At 34.2% G+C, this 23,557-nt stretch overlaps 1 protein-coding gene across 1 annotated transcript in view; it reads left to right on the forward strand.

Moving 5' to 3' along the window:
- LOC106877714 (dynein axonemal heavy chain 5) overlaps nucleotides 1-23,557 on the forward strand; it is a 435,668-nt gene that overhangs the window by 409,364 nt on the left and 2,747 nt on the right. The window contains exons 76-79 of the mRNA XM_089358248.1: nucleotides 7,826-7,982; nucleotides 12,996-13,208; nucleotides 15,314-15,442; nucleotides 18,692-18,818. Coding sequence (XP_089214374.1) covers nucleotides 7,826-7,982; nucleotides 12,996-13,208; nucleotides 15,314-15,442; nucleotides 18,692-18,818 — 626 coding nt within the window. The remainder of the gene's footprint in view (nucleotides 1-7,825; nucleotides 7,983-12,995; nucleotides 13,209-15,313; nucleotides 15,443-18,691; nucleotides 18,819-23,557) is intronic.

A 23,557-nucleotide genomic window follows, 5' to 3' on the forward strand; every position in this document is an offset into this window, starting at 1 on the left:
TTAATCCATACATGCTGGTTTATGTTAGCAATAGTCAATACATATATGATAATTTGTGTTGACAGTAATTAGTTCTCATGTGACTGACTGTGTTAGCAACAATTAGTATTGAGGAGATTGCCTGAATTTGCAACAATTACACAATATGTGATAGTATAAGTTAGCAATAAATATTTCTAATGCGATGGCATATGCTGACAGCAATTTCTAATTATTTCATTTGTGATTGTATTTGCAGCAATTAGACAATATGTGATAGTTTGTTTGCAATAAATGTTTGTTATGTGATGGCCATTGTTAGCAACAATTTCAATCACTCGTATATATATATATATATATATATATATATATATATATATATATAGACACATACATATATAAATGTGCTTTCATATATATACACTACTACACATTCTCATGTCCATACATGCAGAAACTTGTATATTAATATATCTGTATATGTGAGTACGTGTGTGGGGGGTGCACATGTGAGTGTGTAAAGTGAGTTGGCAGAGTTGTTAGAGTGTTGGATGGAACAATTTATGTATATCTCTCAAATCTCTGCACCCTGAGCTCAAATCTTGCTGAGGTCAACGTTGTGTTTCACTCTTTAAAGCGGTTAGTAAAAAAAAAAAAAAGAACAAGTTCAAGTCAATGGTTAAGTGGGACTGTGAGAGGATCGGGTGAGATGTCTTCTGATATTTGTTTTAGATTTTTACATTCTAATAACAGGAATGCATATGAGGACATTGGTATCAAACTGCATCAACCCAAGGTTGTGGCCATTCTCTTGGATGCACAACACTAGTAGAGAGAGAGAGAGAGAGACAGACAGACAGACAAACAAACAGAGACTGACAGACAGACAGACTATGCAAGTTCCTTCTCTGAAAATTTTGTCTAGACCTCTACATACATGTTCATCTGCATATGCAGGTCATATACATAGATATAAACATACATACACATGTATATCTAATGTACTTTTCTACTGTAGGTATAAAGCCCAAAATTCGGGGAGGGGGAGGGGGCCAGTCAATTAGATAACCCAGTATGCAACTGGTACTTAATTTATTGACCCCCAAAAGGATGAAAGGCAAAGTGAACCTTCGTGGAATTTGAACTCAGAATGTAAAGACAGACGGGATACCACGAAACATTTCACCTGGTGTGCTAACGTTTCTGCCAGCTTGCTGCCATGTATATCTAATATAATAAATACGGAAACTAATTTCTGTGTGTAAGTGTGTCACACTTTGATATCCCTCTCTCACTATTCATTGATACTTCTACTATTACTCATACTGGGGTGAGAGTAAAAGTAGGCATAGAGACAGTGAGGGCGGTGGCGAACAGAGAGAGAGAGAGAGAAAGAAAGAAAAAGAGAGGGAGAGAAAGAAAAAGAGAAGGAAAGAAAGAAAAAGAGGGAGAGAAAGAGAGACAAAGAAATTTAGAGAGAGTTGATGGTGGCAGTGGGAATAATAATAAGAGAGAGAGAAAGAGTGAGTATGTGAAAGAAAGATGGGCTGAACAATGAACCAACATACTAAACAATGATAATGGGGTGATAGTAATAGTATGAGTTGTAGATGTGATAGAACCGAAGGCGGCGGGGGTGATGGTGGTAACCGAGGCAGTCAGGGATGACGGTGAGAGTAAGTGATGTGAAAGACAGTGGTGATGGTGGTGGAGGGGAAGGCGACAAAGTCAAAGGTATTGATGGTGGTGGTGTCAGAAGTCTGAATGGCAGATGTGGTGGCAATGGTGGTGGTACTGTTGTTTATCATGCAGCTTTGCAATAAGTTCCAAGTCAACAAATTATATCATTGTTCTGATGAAAATTGTTCATTACTTGAAAGATATTGGTTAAGTATAATAAAATTTAATATGCACTCAATGCATGAAGTGTCATTGTTGGGCCCACGGCCTAATGAAGAGCCTTCCATGGGAGCTAGCTTAAAAGCCGCCCTATCAGGTGGTTTTAAGCTAATGCATACATATGTATAGACAGACAGACAGACAGACAGGCAGGCAGACAGACAGACAGACAGATAGATAGATAGACATATAGGTAGGCAGGATGGCAAGCAGGCTGGTAGGCAGGTAGGTAGGTAGGTAGATAGATAGATAGATAGGCAGACAGACAGACAGATAGATAGATTTTTACCATCCATTTTTCCACACTGGCATGCGAGAGATGGAATTTGTTGAAGTGACACACACACACACACACAGAGTTTTCTCTCGGTTTACATAAAACTCAATTTCCCTGGTTTCACTTTTTGTATCATTTTGGTTTCGCATTTTTCATTCATTTTACTTTCTTTCTACTTTTTTATGATAATGAGATAGACTACATTCTAATTAGCACATAAGTTGGAATATTTTTTAAAAAAATTTTGTTTAATATTTTTCAAACTGAGTAAAATGTTATGCAAGTTAATTTCTCTAAAAATGAAACTTAAGGTCACTGTATCAACTCAAAAATAGAAAAGGTTCAAAAGAAACTGTAAAACATTTTAATAATGAAGTAAAAGACAGAATGTGTAAAGAAACTAAAGAAATAAATCAGAGCCCATGGTATTGCGCAGACAGCCTTCAAAGTAATTCTATTGAAACCATAGAGAAAGTTGTCTGCTGGATAGAAAATAAAACTAATATTATGACAGAAGTCAGATACACACATATATTTTGCATCCACACACATATACATGAATATACACATGCAAATATATAAATCATTTGATAATTTCAATAAATAAATTGAATTTATTTTACGAATAATACCGTTAAAGATGTATCTTCTTTGTTTTACAAGGCTTCAAATTTCATGGTGATTTGCAGAAGCTATATGTAAATTGAAGGACAACAGTGTGTGTGTGTGTGTGTCTATATATATCCTAGACTTTCCTGTCATTAGATGACATATGAGGGTTTAGCAATTTCTTGCCAAACAACTACACAAATGATTTGTTTATAGTGATCGAATGTCTGTGTACACATAAGCTCACTCCCTCCATCAAATCGACATTGCCTGTACAGGTGCACCGTGTACCACATGTCAGATACAGAAATGATCGCAGAGCAACTTTAAATGAAGTGCTTTGCTCAAGAACACAACAAAACGCCCGGTCTGGGAACTGAACCCACAATCTCGCAATCAGTGCAGCACCCTAGCCACTTGACTAAGCACCTTCATATATATCTATATTCTGGACCCACTAGCATAGCTAGAGAGTGTGCCGCTTAGGGCAGCTCTTCCATTTGCTGCCTCAAGACTCCATAAAATATTCATATTGCCTACACAGGCACAAAAGTGCCACCCCTTTAAAAGTGCCCGTCTGGGTGGACCACCCCTACTGCCCTTCTTCCCTGCTATGCTAGTGGCTGGATCACTGACATCTATAAGTTATTTTCATTCTCGCTCTGTTTATTTTCTCTAATTCCTTTCTGTCGAAGAGCATAGGCTCGAAACGTAAAAGACTTTTTCATTTTCCCGAGCATCAAACCAATACACTTGCTTGTAGTTCATACACCTGTCTTCATCTATTGCTTTTCTATAAATTTCAACAATATATATAATACATATTATCTTTTACTATTTCCAGTCATTAGACTGTGGCCATGCTGGGACACTGCCTTGACGGGTTTTAGTCAAAAAAATCTGGTACTTATTCTATCAGTCGTTTTTGCTGAACCACTAAGTTACAGGGATGTAAACACACTAACACTGGTTGTCAAGTGGTGGTAGGGGACAAGCACAGATACAAAGATACACACATATATACATGATGCGCTTCTTTCAGTTTCCATCTACCAAATCCACTTGCAAGGCTTTGGTTGATCCAAGGCTATAGTAGAAGAAAGACACTTGCCCCAGCATGGCCACAGTCTAATGACTGAAACAAGTAAAATATAAAAGAATAACAAGATACAGGTATACATACACATGCATACAGATATGCACACAAACACACTCACCAACACATACACACACATGCACATGGCATCCAGTTGTCAGGTTGATTCATCGCCAGTTTAATGTTGCTTAAACATTGAACTGACATCAAGAAATACAAATATTCTCCTCTTGTTGCTATTGTGGGAAATAACAAGCAAAAAAACTGGTACAGAGAAACAGAAAGAAAGCAAAGCAGTAAAAAATATTACAACAACCTCCTTACCAATGTAAAATTTATATTTCATTTGCTGTTTTTTCTATGATTTTACTGGAAACATCAAAACAAAGAAATGTACATAAAACGATATGTGTAGAAAATAGAATAAATGAGAATAAATGGTTATAGAAAAAAATTAAAGCTAAAATTTATTTATTTCAAAATTTATCAAGAACAGAAAAAAATGGCAACTAAAAATTTAAGTTATTAAGAAAAAATGTTAAGATATTAAAATTTTATATTATGAGCTATTCTTTGAAAGAAATTTAATTTTTGGTTCAAAATTACAATTGTCTATCACATTTCTAGTGTGCTTGTTGATATATCTGCATATCATCTTTTTTGCCCGTTTCATCTTGCTAGATATATTTTTGCAGTTTAGGTGTGAACATCACTTTCTTTGTAATGGAAGTAAATGTTTTGTTAGTTTGTTTATATATATATATATATATATATATATATATATATATATATATATATATATATAATGTAGGTATAAGATATTCTCTTTGTTACATATATATTTTTTTGATTAACTTATTTTATATGTAAAAGAAAACCAGCTCAGAACTGTCTAGGAACCACCCTAAGTAATTATTCAACACCTATTCCAGCTGTTTAATTATCTTAATTAATTGCACTATTTGAACTCAAATTTAAACATGAAAACTGAAACCAGAATGACAATGAAATAACTTTGCAACATTCAGAGTTGGATGCTAATGAAGAATTGGTTGGCAATGAATTAAGCATTAAGGAATTGTCCAGGCACCATATATATATATATATATATATATATATATATATATATATATATTACATTAATCTGATGGGTTACTCTACACTTCTGTAGAGTACAAATTTATTATTCTTCTACAAGAATGTTGTTGACAGTGACTTCAAAGTTACAGCAATCCAATGTTGGCTTTACTGGCCAAAACTTTGAAATTATGTCAATAATATTCTCGTTTAAGAATGATATACTTATATACACACACACACACACACACACACACACACACACACACACATATATTTATATAATGGGAATTTTTTTACACACTGGCTTCTTGATAAAAATCTTGTAAAAGAGTTTTATCCCCTTTTTGAATTTATATATATATATATATATATATATATATATACATATATATATATATATATATATATACATATATATATATATATATATATATATATATATATATATATATATATATGTGTGTGTGTGTGTGTGTGTGTGTGTATGTATGTATATATTATATTATGTTATATATATATATATATATATATATATATACATATATTATATTATATTATATTATATAGATATGACAAAAGAATGCAATAAATGGTAAGACACTGGGTTGAAAGGACTCATCTAACCCATTCAATCTATATCACAGTATGAAAAGCCTCACCACCAAGGTTGTAAATGCTCCCTTTACTTTAAGATAATTAATAGTAATTTTGGGGAAGAAACAGGAATGTAAACTGTTGTATCACATGTTCCACGTACGACATAACAGAATAGTAATAATAATGTCCTTACAAAGATACTGGTAATAACCCTCATCTATACACAACTCTCGATTTTACTCTGCTGGGGTTCTCTGCATATGTCCATTTATATTGTGGCACAGTCCATTAGGAGCCAACCATAGTGGTGTTCTGCTTCCACACAACATAAACAAGCAGCACAACTCTGGTGTAATGTGATTAGATGAGCTACAGCACTAAAGAATACCAACAATGTTGAACAGGAATAGTAGCCTCTTCTGGACATGCAATAAATAGATCACAGTTTGTATTGAAAGCTAAGTCTTTGCTATCCAAGAACAAGAGAAAGCTACTAAATACCTGATCAAGAGATAAGGATCTTCTAGGCTTGTCACACTGTCTCAGAAAATGGTTGGTTGTGTCATACCTGTACTGAAGGTATTACCTGTCTCATCTGCGGCCATCTAGAAATTATCCACAAGCCACTACCTTCCTATGAGATACGACATTATCATTAAAATTTTCATGCTACACACAGGAAGGATTTACTCAACGACCATAGCAAAGGCATGCTAGAACCAAAATGTATTTACATGTTTCAAGATAGAATATTAGTAGAACTTTCCAATAAAAGCAGCATCCAACGTAAGCACTATAGGCCAGACAAACAGAAAATGTAATGCACTGTTTCAGAAGCCAGTTGCCTTGTGGACATGGATGTTTCATCAAGAATTGGGAAAAAGGGGAATATCTATGTGCAGGAGTTTGTGAGGAAGCACCAGCTCTTATATATTTTCATTTATACCTATTATCATAGACTGTGAAGGCACATGGCTCAGTAGTTAGAGTATCAGGCTCACAATCATAAGGTAATGAGTTCAATTCTTGGACTAGGCTGTGTGTTGTGTTATTAAGCAAGACACTTTATTTCATGTTGATCCAGTTCACTCAGCTGTAGAAAGGAGTTTCAGTGTCACTGGTGTCAAGCTGTATTGGCCTTTGCCTTTCCCTTGGATAACATCAGTGGCATGGAGAGGGGAGGCTGGTATGCATGGCGACTGCTGGTCTTTCATAAACAACCTTGCCTGAACTTGTACCTCAGCGGGTAATTTTCTAGATGCAGTTTCATGGTCATTCATGACCGAAGGGGTTTTTTACCCCTTTGCTTTCTTTTTTTACTTGATTGCATAACAGATCTACATAAAAACCTAGAAATGCTGGGGTTCTCAAAAAGGAAAAGGAGCAGAGCCAAGTGATTGACATCTCCAAATACAGAGGAATTTCGGTTTGCAAATGACAGGTTTTTGAACATAAAATATCTCAGACAAGAAACAGTATCTTGAGTAATGAACATACAAGCTAGCAACAATGGTTGGCAACAAACTGGGAGTATCAGAGAGAAAGAATCAGTTGCTTTCTAGCTTTTGCTCAGTGCACATCTCTGCTCAAATTTGCCATGCTTTCTCTTGAATTTCCTATGCGAAAAAGAGTTTTGGTTTACAAGCACTTCAGCTAATGAATGGCCTTCAGGAACAAATTAAATTTGTAAAGTGAGGTTCCAGTATACAATCAATGATAGATACAGTGAAAATTTTGTAGAGTATCCCATCAACCCTTTCTATGTAAAGTTCCTGGGCTGAAAACATGTAAACAATCACACATACATATGGAATACACTCGCTATACAAGTGCAAGTTTATCTAGATGTAAGTACACACACACACACACACACACACACACACACACACACACACACACACACACACACACACACACACACACACACACACACAAACCAATTTCAATAACCACTAACTTTCAAGAGCTATCTTAAAAAGAAAGAGTCTTGCCATTCTGTTAGTGACTGGCTTGAATTCTGCAATTCTGTAAAAGAGAAAACATGCATATATTACATACATGTGTGTGTGTGTGTGTGTGCGTGTGTGTGTGTGTGTGTGTGTGAATATATGATTGTAAATATAAATCCAATTTAACATAGAGCCTGTTACCTTTATTGTTGTATTATATTGTACCAATTGTATCTTTTAATTTTGGCTGGCCACAACTCTTATTTTGTATTGCTTCTAACAGACAATTAAAGAAATCTTTAGTCATCATCATCAGCATTATCATTTTCTCCCTTTCAGGTATCAAACGAACACAGCCAATGAAATGCTAGCAACTATTGTGAACATCCAGCCTAAAGATTCTGGCAGTAGTGGGGGTGAAACACGAGAGAGTGTAGTATACAATCTTGCTAATGATATGCTTGAGAAGCTTCCAGATGATTACAAGCCCCATGAGGTAAAAAGCTCTTGATATTATTCACTATTGTCATATGTCTGTTTGTGGATATAACTAGATTAATGTGGTTCTTACATTCTCTCTTCAGAAAGTGGTTTATTGTAACTCAGTGGTCCATTTTTACCCATTGGAGGGAATTAACTTTTCTATGAACCTAATCAATATCAAATGGATATGTTTTCTGTTCTAGTCTTTCCCAATGAACAGATCACATCTGCAACATCAGAACCATAATGATCTCTATTAAGAAATTTGTGGCCTGCCCCTTCACTTCAAAGGCTTAACTTTGTCTCACTGTGTTCTGCTGATTTTATTATAGCATTACATTAAGGCTACATGTGTTTGTGGAATAGTGTGCTACTTCACATGCTAATTCAATGAACAGGTCCTCCAGTCAACAGAACAACAAGATGCTCATACTTCATTAGTATTAATGAGAGATGCGTGGCATAGTGGTTAGGGTGTTGGACTCATGATTGTAAGATTATGGTTTCAATTCCTGGACTAAGCAACATGTTGTATTCTTGAGCAAAACACTTCATTTCAAATTGCTCCAGTCCGCTCAGCTGGTAAAAATGAGTAATTCTGTAACAAACCGGCGTCCCATCCAGGTGGGGAATTTATACACCATGAAATTGGGAAACCAGCCCTTGTGAGTCAGCATGACTCAAAAAGGTAACTCTACCGTTACTTTATTGATGAGCGAGTCCAATGTGTGTGAGTATATTGATGGTTTGATATAAACAGACAGAATAAGAAGACAGTTGTACATTTACAAATACAAGTAAATGAATAAATACAAATACAACAAAAAATAAAAAGGCCTATTCACATAAGGGTGAGAATACACAACCAACTTTTGATAAGAGACTCCTCGCACTCAACTCTGCTCATCTTCTGCTCATTACATTGAGATAGGAACATTTTTTGCAGTGGAAAAAGTAAGAATATCCAACTTATTTGAATATGAAGTAGAGCGTTAACATCCCTTAAAATCTATCCTTAAATTCTCTTCTTCATACAGCACATAGTCATCCATTTTAGATATCAGAGCCCAGCTTTGATCCAAGGGCCGCGGCCCTTAATTACACAACCATGAACCTCATGTTTTATTGTGGAGGTGGCACTCTCTTCATGTATCATGCTGAATCTCCCTTAAAACTACATTAAGAGTACACATGTCTGTGGAGTACTCAGCCACTTGCACCTTAATTTCACAAACAAGTTATTCCATTGATCAAATCAACTGGAACCCTTCTCTTCATAACTGACAGAGTGCCAATTATTTTAAATACCTTTTGTTTCCATTCAACACTATTTTCTTCCATTTGTTACCCTCCATCATCACCTCTCCAGCTTCCATCTTCTCCCCATTATTGCAAAAGGGTGAAGTTATACAAATAGGAGGTCTTTTGGATTTTGCAATTACACTGGAAGTGTAAAAGTAAAAAGGCCAGTTGTTGTATTTGTGAGAGTTAAAGAGCTTTTTGCTCTGAGAAACTTAAAGGCAGAGCAATGAGCAACAGCCGAACACAACAATATCTGGTTCTGCAGGCTGCTGTTTCAGCAAAACAGGAACAGTTTTCACTTTAAGATGCAACATCTTTTGGATTTTAATTTCTAGGCCCTTATATTTACTAATCTTGTCAAATTCCATACAGATATATTTTTTATCTGCTGAGACACTTATATCTATTAGTCTACAAGTATTTTCTTCCTTGTCATTAGTAATTATGTCTGATCGATTAATCTGGATTGTTCTTTCAGCATTGATTGGAAAATCCCAGAGAATGGTGATAATTTTACCTTCAACCGAGTGAACTCAGGATGGTGTTCATACTAGTTAGCAGGGGTGTCAATTTTGTATTTCTCCACATATTTTCCAATTCAAATACTGTTCTAACTTATCAGGGGATTTTTATATTCATTTGGTGTTAGCACAGCGTAGCCCAAAATAAGAAGGTCTATTGTTTCATCAAATGTGTTTCAGAATCTTCATTATAGATCAGCAGTGATTTAAAGAATGTTAGCCTGGTAATTTCTGGTAAACAAGCTTTAGTCTTTAGTACAGTCAGCATGAAACTTTCATTCTCTGCTTTCAATATTGAACTCCTCAGCCACTGATGGATTGTTGTCTGGTCTACATCAGCATTTTGACTTCAAAGAATATATTGGCCATGTGGGGACTTCTGGCTCCACCACTCCTCAATTTGATTCATCTTGCTTACACGGTAGAAGTGGTTTCAGGTTTTTCATCTAATTCTGGGTTAATGCCAAGTTTCCTTGTGAATTTACAAGCCTCCTTCACAATAGAATGTGACATTTTGCTGCTTTCATGTCTGCATACAAGCTACAGCATTCAGTCCTCTGTACTAGATAGGTACCTGTTCATTCCTATAGTGGAGGTTTTATAGTAGAGTTCTAATTGCATCGCTGTTCTTTCCTCACTGCTACTAAGTAGGTACAGAAGGTCAATGTCTGCCTTAAGGTGGTGCATGTTATTGGATGTCAATAATTTCCTTGCCTTCCTGTCCATGCATTGGAGTTCCATAGGATTCCAGTTAATGATATTAAAACTCTAATGAACTACTGAAAGTACCTGGGTACTAATGACTTCAATGTGATTTTAAGTTCAATCATCAGTACACATCTTATTCTCCTCTAATACTCCCTTCTTATTTTTTCATTTATAGTGGCATGACTTATCTCATATCCTTCCTTTATTCTGGGATATTTATAAATTTTTTGTGGGTCAAGTTCCTTGATGGTAGTGTCAATATCTAATTTAATAGATCTTGTTTGTCTGAGCTTGCCTCGTACAAAAGTTCCTTCAGTACACTTATCAAGGCCAGAATCTATCCCAATGTCATTTGCTAAACAGTTGTTTGTAGCCCTCCTAGTTTTTGGTCATTCCTTGCAAACAGCTTCAGATTGTCCATGCAAAAGAGATGGTGTATTACATTGTTAAGAATTTTGGTAGTAGGTAGGTTGTTTCTTCAGTTAGCCAGGCAGGTATTTGCTCCAGGTTCTGAATGATCACAGTTATAGATACAACAAGATTTTTATGCACTTCTGTCTAACAATATAGCCAGAAATTAGGAGTCCAATCTAGTCTTGGGGTTTTACATTTATGAGACTTTCTCAGAACATACCTTCGCTCTTCTATTCCTGACATCATCATCATCATCATCATTACTATTATTATCATTATTATGATTGATTTAACTCAGGTTTGTTCTTATTCCTGATAGAATTTATGTGGGTAACTGGTTACTACCTGTCACCTTAGATATCCACAAGCTTTCAATAGTCTTTCAAGTGCTTAAAACCCTCCTGGTAATCTTTCCTATCCCTAAGAGGCAAACTTTCTGATGAAGCTCTACAGGATATTCTATTCAAATATTCTTAAACCAATTCTCTATATCTTTACTCACATTTCCTAATGCACCAATTATTACAGGCATAACTTTTACAGATTTCCTACACCAAATTTTAAGGGATTGTATATTTTTAATTTTTCATCCCCTTTCTTTACAATCCTGGAATCAAACAGAAATGATGGATCAATCATATTTATTGTTATTATTATTGTTCAGTAGTTTTATTTTTATAACGTGCTTTCACTTCACTACCGAGCACAGCTCTGTGTGCCTTAGGTATGTGCTGTGGTTTGCTGTGATGCTCTTATGGTTACTGTATTGAAAGTGTTTTGCGTAGGATGTGTGCAGTGCCCATATTATTATCATTATTATTATTATTATTATTATTATCATCATTATTATTATTATTAAGGTGGTGAGCTGGCAGAATCGTTACCAAGCAAAATGCTTAGCGGTATTTTGTCTGTTGCTACATTCTGAGTTCAACTTTTGCTGAGGTTGACTTTGTTTTTCATCCTTCCGAGGTAGATAAATTTAGTACCAGTTGTGTACTGGGGTCGATCTAATCGACTGCACCCCTCCCCCAAAATTTCAGGCCTTATGCCAATAGTAGAAAGTATTATTATTATTATTATTATTATTATTATTATATGAAGCCACTACCAACAATCTCTGCTGTGAGGTAAATGGAAGAAAGAATTATTCAATTCCATACTTATAAAAGAATCTGCACAGTGCAAACACTGTCTTGTTTTATTAGTAGCAGAAGGCCATAAATTTGTTGTAAAGAGATTTTGTTGTAGCAATATTCTATTAACACTAGTATAAAACTGATTTTAACAAGTGTATCTGTTTTGAAATTATAAAATGGATGGACAAAATTTAATATTGAAAGCTATTTCATCCCACAGAGTATTTTGTGTCATCTTACTACACTAAACAGCCCAAATGTTACAATATAAACTCATGAAATTTCAAGCAAGAAACCAATATTATATCCATTTGACCATTGTCACTCTTTATTAGATTGTTTCCATACCAGTAGTTAATGTTTTTCACTTGTGTATTACTGGTGTCCTACAGAAGTACATTACTTATGTATTTCAATTAATTTGAAAAACAATGTGGATTTTGCAAGAATCTAGTAAAAAAAAAAAAACTAGCATTGTCATTAGTAATCTTGTGTTTGCAATGTGACTTATAAGAGTCTCCCATTTAAATGATAATAGACAATTTTAATTTCAATATGAAAACTTTAAAATTGGATGTTTTTATATGACAGAACCAAAGTGGTCTCAGGCAAGCTGACTGGCTGGCTGACTGGTTAGTTGGTATGAAAAAATTATTTTCTTTTTATTTCTTTATTGAAGAAATGAAAGACTTCAAACCTATTTTATCATCATCACTATTCTTATTTATGAGAGTTGAGATGGCAATTGACTTGTTATGTTATTTGGGGGATTTAGTTTGGTATGTCATATTACTAGGTTTGGTAAGCTCAAGTGATGGAGTGGGCTTCAGTAATAGTGGTTAACCTAACACTAATGATGGTGGTGATGACATTAAAAGTAACTTTAACTTACCCAATTGGACTGTGATTAGTTTTTTTTTTTCTTTTTAATCCTTGTTTTAGGTGAAGGAGCGTTTACGTAAGATGGGTATTCTTCAGCCTCTGAACATCTTCTTACGGCAAGAAATAGACAGAATGCAGAGGGTGATTGGTGAAGTCCGGATAACATTAAAAGACCTTAAACTGGCCATTGAGGGAACAATAATCATGAGTGAGAAACTACAAGATGCTTTGGACAACATGTTTAATGCCAGGGTTCCCAATACTTGGAAGAAAGTTTGTATAAACCAGTATTTCTAACTTTGAAAATCTTCCTTCTTTTGGTATTTGGTGTACGTTGATAGTTATGGGCAATGGATGGGTCAGTCATGCTTAAAGATCTCTGGTAACAGGATATGCAATCATTTTGTGTTTGTTAAAAAGAATCACTTAAGAAAATTCAGTAACGGACCCTTGATACAAGAAGTTATATATTTTGATAATATATACTATTGATGTAAAAGGAATGTTTTAAAAAAATATGTAAAAAGTAAAAGTGAAATTAAATTAGATGTTAGCCTTAGCTATATTTCTGAACATTATTGTGATAAAAGAAATAAAAGAAATTATAGAAAACTAACATGTTGTGAGGTAAGTGACAGTAAATAAAAAGGTTGAGATCTCTTGTAATCTTTCTGCAATTTTTCTATGATTTGATCATATTTACTCTACTGGGAATTATAAAGGAGATACATTTCTCTGAAATATGAAACTTTATGAACATGCAAACATGCAAATATTAATATATTTCAGATACGACTCTTCAAGAATCCAGATCTGATTAAATTCCACAACCATAAAAACCTATTAATAATCTTCTTTTCTTGATTATCTTTATGGATTTTTTTTCTGACTACAAACAACACTGCTTGAAAGTGGAACATAAGTTTTTGTTGCCATTAGTGTCAAAGCTATGCATTGTGCTATGGATTATTGTCACTTGGCAGTGTGGGTCCATGATAATAATGAGAGAACTACTAGATAGTGCAGAATAGGGATGAACAAGAAATTGTATTTTGGTGTTTCATGGAACTGAGATAAAATCCTCTTTTCCTATGGAATTAGATAAAAGTTTTAGTTACCATAACAGCAATGATGATACTAGAAAAATTCTTCACAGTATGTTTAGAATTATAAGAGCATCAAAACAACAGTTTCATTAAAATTTTCTTATAAATTTGTTTTCAGAGTTGTTGTTCTAATGTTATCTGGTAGTAAAAAAATGTTAGTGGGGCTATTATAAAATTTAAGAAGAAATGGACATTAAAAACTAAGTGATGTATTTATTAACCATTTAGCATTCACATAATTTTTTTACAAATAATGCTTATTTATTTATATTGTGTTGGATTAATCTAGCACTGTTTTGTAGCTTTGCAATTTTGATGAAGTAACTGCTAATTTTTAGAATGATATTGGTAGTGTTGGTGTGAAAGGTTAGATCTCACCAGTTTGAATATAAAAGAAGGAGAATATTTTGGCCAGATATGGCCAGTTTAAATGCTAAAGGCTTAAATAATTTAATGTGTAGAAAGCATTCAAATTTAATGATATAAAATCTTGAGTTCCACTTCTTAATGCAAAGTTATTTTATGTATATATATATATATATATATATATATATATATATATATATATATATATATATATATATATATAATTTCTTTATTGAAGAAATGAAAGACTTCAAACCTATTTTATCATCATCACTATTCTTATTTATGAGAGTTGAGATGGCAATTGACTTGTTATGTTATTTGGGGGATTTAGTTTGGTATGTCATATTACCAGGTTTGGTAAGCTCAAGTGATGGAGTGGGCTTCAGTAATAGTGGTTATATATATATCATCATGATGTGTTTCATGGTAATACTGGCTTACAAAGTGTATCTGATTTTATTTTGCACAAATTGAGCAGCAAATTTCATATAAACCTATATATGCATTATTTGCATTATTTCCATTTTACTTTAAAATATTTGAAAATTTCATATTTTTGTTAAGAAGTTTGCTTCAAGCCATGATGTGCTAACTTTACTTTTGCTGCTTAGTCTTCTATCATAAATCTTGGGATCTCCCCAGTTTTGTCAGTGAAATTGAGCAGGTGAAGTTGATTGCACTCATAAATCAAACGATTTATGAATGTGATACTGAGTCAGCACGCAGTTTGTGGTCTTGAGTACTCTTCTGCCTGTCATAGAATGATTTGAAAATAGATATGCATCAGTTAGTGTTCACATGCCAGTGATTGCCAGAATGTTTCTTGTAAATCAGACAGAATGATAAATGAAACAAGATAGAATCAATCAACAGTTCTAAATAATCTTAATGTTTTTATGGTAGATTTCCTGGGAATCATCAACACTAGGATTCTGGTTTACTGATCTTTTGGAAAGGAATAGTCAATTCTCTTCATGGCTCTTTGAAAGAAAGCCTTGTTGTTACTGGATGACAGGATTCTTTAATCCACAGGTGAGTGAAAATGTACAAATTTCATTATTTGTTAATACATAAATAAGTTTACAGTTTTGTTTTTGTTTGTTTTTTATTTGACAGCCTTAGCTTTGTTTATAATTTGTTTCATTTCACTTGATATCCATCCTTCATCCTTATACTGTCCTCTCTACTCACATTTTACATTAATCACTTTCCTGTGTTAGCAAATTCTCTCTCCTTTTCTACCACCAAATGTCTCTCACTCTCCTATGCCATATGCCTGCCCATCCCAACCATACATCATCATCTCTCTCTCTCTCTCTTTCTCTTTCTCATTACTATTACTATTCTGCTTCTCTTCACCCCCCACTACTACATCCACCTCACAACACTTGTTCTTCATTCATGATAATTACCCCTTCACCCATTCTCTATCTTTCATTCACTGTCATTCACTATTTTTTTCACTCTTGTATCTCTACCCACCCACACTTCCAGTTCATCTGTTCTTTTTCACTTCCATTTACCAAATGTGTAAAGAAAGTACACTCAGATACCTCATCTCTACTACTTTTACCTCTTCCCTGCTCCATCCCAATCACATTCCCCATTCTACTCTCTCTTTTAAAATGTGTGTAACCATGTAACTTCTCTACTACAAGAAACTTATATTGCTCTGGTCCCTTTTCCTCAAACTTTATCCCTTCATCTCCTAGCATAAAGCTGCCTTTCTTAGGACTCATAGTCTTGCTAGCTGCATAGCAGCCTCACCAGTGCTGGTACCACAAAAAGTAATTAGTTCATGCTGTAAAGTGGTTGGCATTAAGAAGGGCATCCAGTCAAAGAAAACATGCCAAAGTAGACAGGGGAACACAATACAGTCTTTGGAACCTTTAGACCCTGTCAAACTGTGCAACCCACACCAGCATGGACCATGGATGTTAAATGATGTAATGACAACAACGACGACGAGGATATACAAACACACATGCAAGCAGAGAAACAAACGTCTGCCCATGTATGGAAAGTTCACTCTGCGGAGTGGTTTGTGTTAGGAAGGGCATCAAGCCATAAGAGCTATGCCAAAATGGACAGCAAAGCATGATGCAGTCTTCTGCCTAGCCAGCTTGTCTAACTGTCCAACCCATGCCAGCATTGAAAGCAGACATTAAATGATGATGATGATGACGATGACGACGATGATGATGAGGATGACGATAACAATGACGACTTGTGTATGTACCAAAGCAGACACATATAGAAATGCACAAATCAACACACGCCAACACATGTAGGTAAATATATCTATGCATGCATACACATCCACATAATCACACTTTACAATCACACACATTCAATATAATAGCACCAAAAATTATATACAAAATTATTAAAACTACTTATTAACAAACTAATTAAAATTGACTGAACTATTAGCCTTCACTCTTCTATTATTATTGAAATACTGCGCTGATAGAAGCATGGTGTTGATAGAAACACAAAGCTGACAGTTAATTGCTTCATTAAAGTATACTGCATCACTCAAAAATATTGCATCAACCCATTTTTACAAATTAAACTTTGATATACATTTAATATACAGGGTGGCCCAAAAGTAGGTTTACAGTTATTACGTAGGCACTTTAAATTTCTTTTAAAACATTTTATTACATCTAAATTTCTATCTTACAAACTGAAAAAGGAGCTTGACAAAATTAACTAAATTAGCATAGAATAATGGTTTCATATTTTTTTATAATTAAGATCTAAACTGTTAATATATGAATGCAAAAGAGATAGTTGAATAACTGTAAGCCTACTTTTGGGCCATCCTGTATGTTTAATATATGTTTAACTCCCAAAGGTAGCAAACTGGCAGAATTGTTAGCATGCCGGTCAAAATGCTTAGTGACATTTCATTCATCTCTACATTCTGAGTTTAAATTCCACTGAGGTAAACTTTGCCTTTCATCCTTAGTCATTAAAACGGATATCAGTTGAGCACGGGGATCAATGTTATTGACTATTTATCCCTTCCCCTGAAATTGCTGGCCTTGTGCCAAAAATCTGAAACCAATATATCTTTTATCTTTTACTTGTTTTAGCTGTTAGGCCGCAGCCATGCTGGGGTACGATCTTGAAGAATTTATAGTCAAATGTATCAACCCCAGTACTTTTTTTTTTTGAAGTCTGGTACTTATTCTATCGATCTCTTTTGCCGAGCTACTAAATTATGGGGACATAAACACACCAACACCAGTTGTTAAATAGTGAAGGTGGGGGACAAACACAGACATGCATACATATACATATATATATATATAGAGAGAGAGAGAGAGAAAGATAGCTATATATATATATATATATATATATATATATATATATATATATGATGGGCTTCTTTCAGTTTCCATCTTCCAAATCCACTCACAAGACTTTGCTCAGCCCAAAGCTATAGCAGAAGATACTTTCTCAAGGTGTCACACATTGGGACTGAACCCAGAATCATGTGGTTGGGAACCAAGCTTCTTACCACACAGCCATGCCTGCACCTCCACACAGCCACACTGGTTTAACTCTCTTTATAGAAAAGTTATTGTTCTGTTAACATATATCTGTTTTACTTTTCCTTTATTTTCCTTTATATTGAAAGGGTTTAAAAATGCTGCATCGACCCACCTTTACAAATTAAACTTTGATGTACCATTTAATATATATTTAATATATGTTTAAGTCACATTTAGTATATATTTAATATATGTTTAACTCACATTTAGTATATATTTAATATATGTTTAACTCACATTTAGTATATATTTAATATATGTTTAACTCACATTTAGTATGTATTTAATATATGTTTAACTCACATTTAGTATATATTTAATATATGTTTAATTCACATTTAGTATATATTTAATATATGTTTAACACACATTTAGTATATATTTAATATATGTTTAACTCACATTTAGTATATATTTAATATATGTTTAACCCACAGTGAGCTGGCAGAATTGTTAGCATGCAGGTCAAAATGCTTAGTAATATTTCATTCATCTTTAGTCTGTGTTCAAATTCTGTTACAGTTAACTTTGCTTTCATCCTTCCAGGGTCAATAAAACAAGCACAGTTGAGAACTGAGATCAATGTAATCGACTACTTATCCCTTCCCCTAAAATTGCTGGCCTTGTGCCAAAATTTGAAACCAATATATGTTTAACTCACTTTATAAAATAGTTATTTTTCTGTTAACATGTATCTATATTTTATTCTTCCTGAAAGGGTTTCCTAACAGCGATGAGGCAGGAAATTACTAGAGCTCACAAAGGGTGGGCCCTTGATGCTGTGGTTCTCAATAATGAAGTGACCAAATCCATGAAAGAAGACATAAATACTTTCCCTCAAGAAGGTAACATTCTTGTCATTGTTCCTGTTATTTCCATGTCCTCCTCGATCAGACAAAAAGATCATGTCTTTTTTTAATTTCTTTTGAAGACAAAGTTTATTTAAGACTATATTATTCAATGTATACGTCATTTCTTATGATACTATGTTATGATTTGAGGGAGATCAGCAGCAATTTCTAGCATGTGGTGCAATCTTGTGGAAGCTCACTCCACATTGTAGCTGTTGTTGTGAATGAGGAGTTTTTTTTACCTCTTTTTATTAGTTTTTATCTGTTTTTGTTGAAGTGTTTATTTAAACATTCATTTGTAGTTTTATCTCTACTTCTTACAATCTCTCTTTCTCCCTATTGTTCACTGTTGTTTTGATTTACAGTCTATTTTTTTCTTCTACCCTCTTTCTCTCCATTTTTCTTCCTATCTATCTATTTTTCTGTCTGTCTATCTATTTATCTACCTGTCTATCTGTTGGTCTACCTTTCCATCTATCTTTCCATTTACTTATTTATCTAACTATCTATCAGTCTTGCTGTCTGTCTGCCTACTTCTCTGTCTATCCACCCTTCCATCCATCCACCCTTTCATCCATCCATCCACCCTTTCATCCATCCATCCATCCAGTTCTCTCGTTTTTTTTTCTCTCTTTCTATTTATCTTGCATGCTTTCTTTCTGTCCTTCCTTCCTTTTTAATTTGAATCTATTGTTTGGCATCCCCAGTTAATGGTTTCTGACTTGTATAAAGCTTTCTGGTGAAGTTATTTATATTCTTGAAGTTATTTATATCTCTAACACTAATAGCTGCAGACATTGCCATGTGATTAAGAAATTTACTTTCCAACTTTGTCATTTTGGGTTCGGTACTCCTATATGACACTTTGGGTGAGTGTTTTCTCTATAGCCTCAGGCAGACTAAAGCTTTGTGATAAAATTTGACTAGATCTGTGGAAGCAGTTCATGTTCTTGAATAGAAGGCATAATTTGTTGTCTAAATATTGAAGGATGACCTCAGCACTTTGAACTTTTCAGATGAGATGGCAAAGGACCGAGACACCTGGTACTTTGTTGTATCCTCCACAGCGGAAGTGTTAAGGTGGTGGTGGTGGTGCTGCTGTTGCTGCTGCTGACGACGACGACGACTGCAACAATGATGACGACGACGATGACAACAATTTAATAGCACCAGATGGCCTTTGGATGCGTTTGGCAGAGTCCACTTTGTTGCAAACCTTCAGTCCATGTTGCTTATTAAAGGACAACTTCCACATTTCCTCCAACAGTCTCTGAGCCTTGATAAGAGTAGCAATATCTGTTCGCCCTCCCTCTTTGACTAATCCATAAAAAAAAAATATTCTATTAATAGGCTCTTTCAGTAAAGGCACCTGAACACTGTTCACATTAAGTTCATTAGTTCTTTTGATTTTTAAGGTGGTGAACTGGCAGAATCATAAGCTCACCGGACAAAATGCATAGCAGCATTTCATCCATCTCTCCTAAGTTCAAGTTCTGCCAAGGTCAACTTTGTCTTTCTCCTTTCGCAGTTGATAGAATAAATACCAATCAAGCACTGGGAACGAACAATGTAATCAACCCCAAATTTTAGACATTGTGCTTATAGTAGAAAAGATTATTATTTTCAATTCTGCTTTTTTGGGGACTTCTGGAGTCTTGCTTACATAGCAGGCTTGTTGCCTGCAGCCTACGGTTCCATGCTATCTGTTCTTTTCAACTATCTAATACTTTCCTGATTATTTTGGCCAAGTCAAGGAAGCAAAACTTCTGTAACAGCTCTACTGGGCACTTTATTCTGATTTCCTTTATATTTCTTTTGATGCCTTCTGATACTATCCCTAAGGACCTAACAGTAATTGTCACTAGCTTTACCTTCTTCAAATTCCATAGTCAGGCTATTTCGTACTTAAGTGGATTGTATATGTTTATTTTTTCACCTTGATCTAAGGAGGCATGCAACATCAATTATAGAACACATGTAGTTCACTCTGTCCACTACCATAGAAGAAAATACAGGAAGATCAGTTAATTATGATTTTATTCAACATATTCTCCTCTCAGATTCACACACTTATTGCAGCGATCCTTCAGTTTTGCTAAGCCCTGTAAAAGAGCTTGGAAGGTTGGGCCTCTAACCAGGCCTTTTGAAATACCCTTAAAGCCAGAAACTTTTCAGCACCTCCTTCTAAATGTGACTGAAAGAATTATTATTATTATTATTATTATTATTATTATTATTATTATTATTACTATTATTATTATTATTATTTTACATCAAAATTTCTTTAAATTCACCCAGGATACCTTCATTTTCAAATCTAATAAATGGCTTTCCTCCCTTTACACAGAATAAATTAGGGTAATTATTGTCACCTGTATCAACATTCTGTAATCTTCTCATTTAATGTCATCAAGTAGCTTTAATCAGCAGATTATCACTGATACCCTATAAAAAGATGGCAGCTTATCATTAATACTATTAATCTATTCAACTTTAGTTCTAACATGCTACTAAATGTATAATTTACAGACCAGCAGATCTGAATTGAAATCTCATTTGTATAATCATATAAAATGTTCTAGCTCTGGATCATTTATTCTCTGGTTGAACTGGCTCAGATTTGCTTAACTCTTTAGCATTAAATCCAGCCATATCTGGCCCAAATATTCTACCTGTTTTATGTTAAAACTGACCAGATCCAATCTCTCACACCTACCCTACAACGTCATTCTAAAAATATACAAACACACCATTGAAATCTTGATGTTACAAGATAATGCATGATTAATTCAAAACAATGTGAATAAATAAGCATTTCATTTGACAAAGAAATCTGAATGCTAAAGTGTTAATTTGATCATGCTACTCATTAGGACCCCACACAGTGCTTAGTTGATCAGCAGAGCAACATCTTGTGTCTGCACAAAGCTGGTCAACATAGCTTTCTGTTAATTCTTTCAGTCACATTTAGAAGGAGGTGCTGAAAAGTTTCTGGCTTTAAGGGTATTTCAAAAGGCCTGGTTAGAGGCCCAACCTTCCAAGCTCTTTTACAGGGCTTAGCAAAACTGAAGGATCGCTGCAATAAGTGTGTGAATCTGAGAGGAGAATATGTTGAATAAAATCATAATTAACTGATCTTCCTGTATTTTCTTCTACCCCAAGCCAGGAACTTTCCAGCACCCCCTTGTATATCCTGATTGTTAAAACCAAATCATTCTTTATATGAGTTAGAATTAAAATATCAACAAAGGAACTTGTCTTCTCTGACTTTTTTGATGAAAATAGAAACAATTGCTTTTAGTTTCTTTGGAAAAAATTTTGTTGGTCATTTGAATTACATAATTTATGCAGAGTTTCATGTACACTATAGGCTGACTACATGGTAGGTATATATCACAAGAACATTAACTTTCATATCCTCATTAAACTGGCTTCACATTTTACTATTTATGGTTCATTAAATAGTTAGCAGTGACTATAATGAGAAATAAAAACCTGTTTTGGGGCCTATTACCATAAGCAACCAATATCACTGGTATAAATTATGAATAGGACTGTTCAAATAAGTGCTCCGCTTTGAAATCAGTCCATAATCTGTGGTTTTCTTTTACAACCTCAGGCATCCCCACTGTTACAGAGAAAAAGTCTGATGTGGAATTTTCTAATTGAAAACCTATTTTCCCATTGACTCCCATGTTATGCAGTATGGAGATATGTGAAAAAATAGACCTTGAATTGCAAGTTATAGCAAGATTTTTATGAATGCGTTTTTTTTTTTTTTGTTATAATGTTGAAGGTCATACTTTAGTGCCTCTAGTAGAACAGTCACGTTTACATTTAGTTCTTTCCTTTGCCTCTAAAAGACAAAGGCCAGTGATAACCTCCGTTTATCAGGTGAAAATTCATACTTTTCATAGTAACATTTGTGCTTACACTTAGTCAAACATCAAAATGAAGTTTAGACATACTTCATAAACAGATTGGCCCTTTTCAAAGCAAGTATTTAATAAGTTATTCTATGTTAATTCTCAAAAATGAGGTTCTGAGTTATTGTAATTGCTATAAAACGTTATTTGTAAGTTTTGCAAAGTAACGGTAATATGTAGTAACGATCATTTAATCTATTCTAATTCCAGACTAAAACAGCACAATGTTGACTTCTTGAAAAAGGGTGTTATGTGCACATAATATTAGGCTTGTGAATTATTCAATTAATTGAATTTATAATTTTATTTTGAACAGTGTGCAAATGTTATTTATAGTTTTTGTAATATTATAATTATATGTTGGTCAGAGAGCTGACAGAATCATTAGCAGGCCAGGCAAAATGCTTTGTTGAATTTCATGTATTCACATTCTGAGTTCAAATTCCACCAAGGTTGACTTTGCCTTTCACTCTTTTGAGGGTCAATAAATTTAGTACCAGTTGAACATTGGGGTCAATGTAATTGACTCATCTCCTCCCCTATAATTGCTGGCTCTGTGAAAATTTGATATCAATGTTATAATTATGTCTTCTTCTAGAAATTTTACATCTTTCTTTTATTGTACCTAAGATGAGATTTATTTTCACATTTATACAGATAAATCACTCCCTTCAGAAAAAAAAATCCTCATAATTTTAAAGTTTAGATTGTTACAATTTGTCAATGAAATTTGTCTTGAATGCAAAGTTTTGTATTTGTGTGAAGCTGTGTCCTTTCATTGTAAACTCACTTTCTCTTTCTTCTTTT

This window comes from Octopus bimaculoides, chromosome 10, assembly GCF_046866305.1.
Source record: "Octopus bimaculoides isolate indiv1 chromosome 10, ASM4686630v1, whole genome shotgun sequence".
In the NCBI taxonomy this organism is placed as follows: domain Eukaryota; kingdom Metazoa; phylum Mollusca; class Cephalopoda; order Octopoda; family Octopodidae; genus Octopus; species Octopus bimaculoides.